At 44.7% G+C, this 2,912-nt stretch overlaps 1 protein-coding gene across 1 annotated transcript in view; it reads left to right on the top strand.

Annotated features, from left to right (window-relative positions):
- Nucleotides 1–13: 13 nt before the first annotated feature.
- Nucleotides 14–2,912, top strand: part of LOC107199251 (protocadherin gamma-A12-like) — a gene marked incomplete at both ends in the record, with an annotated part of 28,186 nt that continues 25,287 nt past the window's right edge. Inside the window, one exon of the mRNA XM_015616588.2 lies at nt 14–214. Within this exon, the coding sequence (XP_015472074.2) occupies nt 14–214 (201 nt within the window). The remainder of the gene's footprint in view (nt 215–2,912) is intronic.

Here is a 2,912-nt window from a genome sequence, read left to right as displayed (position 1 = left end):
CGACTTCTGCGAGGGCACCTTGCCCTACTCCTACAACCTGTGCGTGCCGCCGCCGGCCCGCGCCGTGCACGAGGCCGCTTGGCCGCCGCCGCCGGTGCTGGCGGTGCCCGTGCTGTCGGCGGAGGAGCTTCTGGGCGGCGATTCCTGCGAGGAGCCGAGCCCGAGCAGTAACGTCGTCGTGGGAGAGCCCCCCGCCGATGCTGGTGCAGTGCAGGTCTGTAAAGTGTGCGCTTCTTGTGATTTTAAATCTTTTCTAAAATCTCGTTCTCTTTTTCCGGCTCTTCCCTGTCTGGTGTCAGTGGGGACTCGTCATCTGGGTCTCGATGTAGTTTTGGAAGTTTTTAATGTTTTCGGTAACATATTCAGCTGAGAGGCTTTGCCTTAATCTCTCCTTTCGGTTCGTGGCAGGGTTTCTAATGTTTTTCCATGTTTCCCGGCGTCGTGTTTTTGTGAGTTGCACATTCCTGTCTCCGTGATGGAATGAATTAAGGAACACGCAATTCATGGTAGAGGAGGAGGCACTTGGTTCTTCCTTGGTCACAGGGTCAGCTTCAGCCGCGAGGTGTTGTGTTTACCATTTGAGCTCTGTCAATTAGCATGTGATTTTAGGATTGAAAGCAGATTGGTGTTCGTAGTAAAAGAATGGCTGATTCTACATGCTGGAGTCGAGGAAAAAAGACAAACGCCCTGACACGGGTTGTTGGAGGTTTTATTCTTCCTGACTACTTTGTTCAGTCAGGCTGTGCTTGGAACCCGTGTAGAGCTTTAAACAGACCTGCTTATTAAAGTTTGTTTTGTCCCTGTTTGATTTAGGAAGGAAACGAATGTGCGAAGTTCTATTCTCCATTCTGAGTGAAAAAAGTTTGTTGCCCGTTTCTGGAAGGATTGCAGTAGTGGGACTGGATGGCTTCTTTTTTTGCGTCCTGGCTAGCTGTTCGCTCTGTTTTGCTCTTCGTGACCTTTATTTTATGCTCTGGTGAGAGGGTTGAGTGATTCCTGTTTCAGAGATTTTGATATTTTTTAATCCTCATTACATAGAGAATGTTTGGGATATAGTAGAGCTCGCATATATGGAGAACAGCTAATTCTGTTGGTTAGAAGAAACCTCTGAGATACGAAGGGACCACATCTGATGGAGANAGTAACGTCGTCGTGGGAGAGCCGCCCGCCGATGCTGCTGCACTGCAGGTCTGTAAAGCGTGAGCTCCTTCTGCTTTTTAAAATTTCTTGAAACGTGGTTCATGTTTTCCGGGCGTTCTCTGCGTGGTGTCAGAGGGGACTCTTCATTTATGTTTCTGCGTAATGGAAGAAGTGTTTAATTTTATTCTCGCTAACAGATTCAGCTGACAGGCTCTGTTTATGGCTCCTCTTTTTGCTCGTAGCAGCGTTTCACAGTGTTTCTCAGTGTTTACTGAGATTGAAATTTTTGCTTTTGTGGGTGGCACTGTCCTGTCTCCGTGATGGAGGGAATTAAGGAACGGGCAATGCCCCGTTCATGGTAGATGAGGAAGGACTTGGTTCTTCCTTGGTCACTGGTTCAGCTTTAGTCACGAGGTTTTGTCTTCAACTTTTGTACTCTATCAGTTGCAATGTGTTCTCTGTAGTAAATGCACATTGGTATTGCTATTCTGTGGAGGGAGAATGGCTGATTTTCCATGATGGGGTCGAGGAAAAAGGAGAAAAGCACTAACAGAGGGTGTTGGAGCATTCATCCATCCTTACTAATTTGTTGTGGAAACCGGTACTTGGAACTCGTGTGGTGGCTTTATAAAAACCCGTTTGTTAAACTTTGTTTTCTCCCTGGTAGATTTAGAAAGGAACCGAAAGTGGCAAGTTCGGTTCTCCATGGTGAGTGGAAAAAAGCGATTGTTGCCCTTTTCTGGGGTGATTGCAGTAATGGGACTGGATGGCTTCATTTTCTACCTCCTGACTGGCATTTCGCTATTTTGCCCTTCATGATCTTTATTTCATATGCTTGTGATAGGCTTGAATGATTTTTTTTTAAAAGATTTTGATTTTTCTATCCTTTTCTCACAACGATGTTGGGGGTTTCAGCAGAACTCGGGTACATCGGGAACAAAAAATAGCTGAAATTCTGTTGGCTAGGATGGACATCTGAGATACGAAGGCATCACATATGCGGGAGATTGTCCAGGACATGGTTCAGACGAATCAAATTCATTTGCATATTGATTAGTAGTCAGCACAGTTTCAAGTGCACAATGGTACTTTAGTTCTATGGTTCTATAATTCCTTTCTTGGAAACATATCGTATCAGCGTGGTTAAGAAATGCATAAATTAATAGTTTACTAATGAGCTTAAATTCTTTACATGTTGATTTCAGAATAAAAGAAACCTAGAATAAATTAATGAAACATAAATCTCTGTTACCTAATGAAACACTATGTTCATTTTAGGAAGGGATGTGTAAGATATGAAGCCCTGAAAGTTTTCTTATAAGTGTTTTAGATGCATCTTTATTTGTCCCGGTTATTCAGTGCTGTAACAATTATCTCCCTGACTTGAAGAAGCATGCAATTGCTCTCGTCCCACTTGTGTTAATGAACCTATTAATTGTGTTAATTCAGGATATGGAATCCTCCCGTTTCTTCTCTGAGAGTCTGTTGTTGAAGTTGTTTTTGAACAAAAAGCTTAAGGCTAACAATAAGCTAGAGGGTAAAAAACGAAAAATGTGTTTTCATTTCCATATAATGACATTAGAAAATGCTTGGTTTCCTGTGCGGTTCAAGAGCCGCGCTCACGGAATATCTCTGCCTTCCTCCCGATCGTGATGCCCTGGAGGGTCAAAGGCGAGATGGGCTGGAGAAAAGCGGAGGCAGGAGATGGGCGCGGGACGGAAAGCGGCGTGTGGGTGGCGAGTGGTCCCTGTTTGTAGGCAGGCAGGGCGGGC

The sequence above is a fragment of the Parus major genome, unplaced genomic scaffold (assembly GCF_001522545.3).
Source record: "Parus major isolate Abel unplaced genomic scaffold, Parus_major1.1 Scaffold526, whole genome shotgun sequence".
Lineage (NCBI taxonomy): Eukaryota > Metazoa > Chordata > Aves > Passeriformes > Paridae > Parus > Parus major.
Note: the sequence above shows the minus strand (reverse complement) of the source record. Positions and strands in the feature narration are given on the sequence as shown.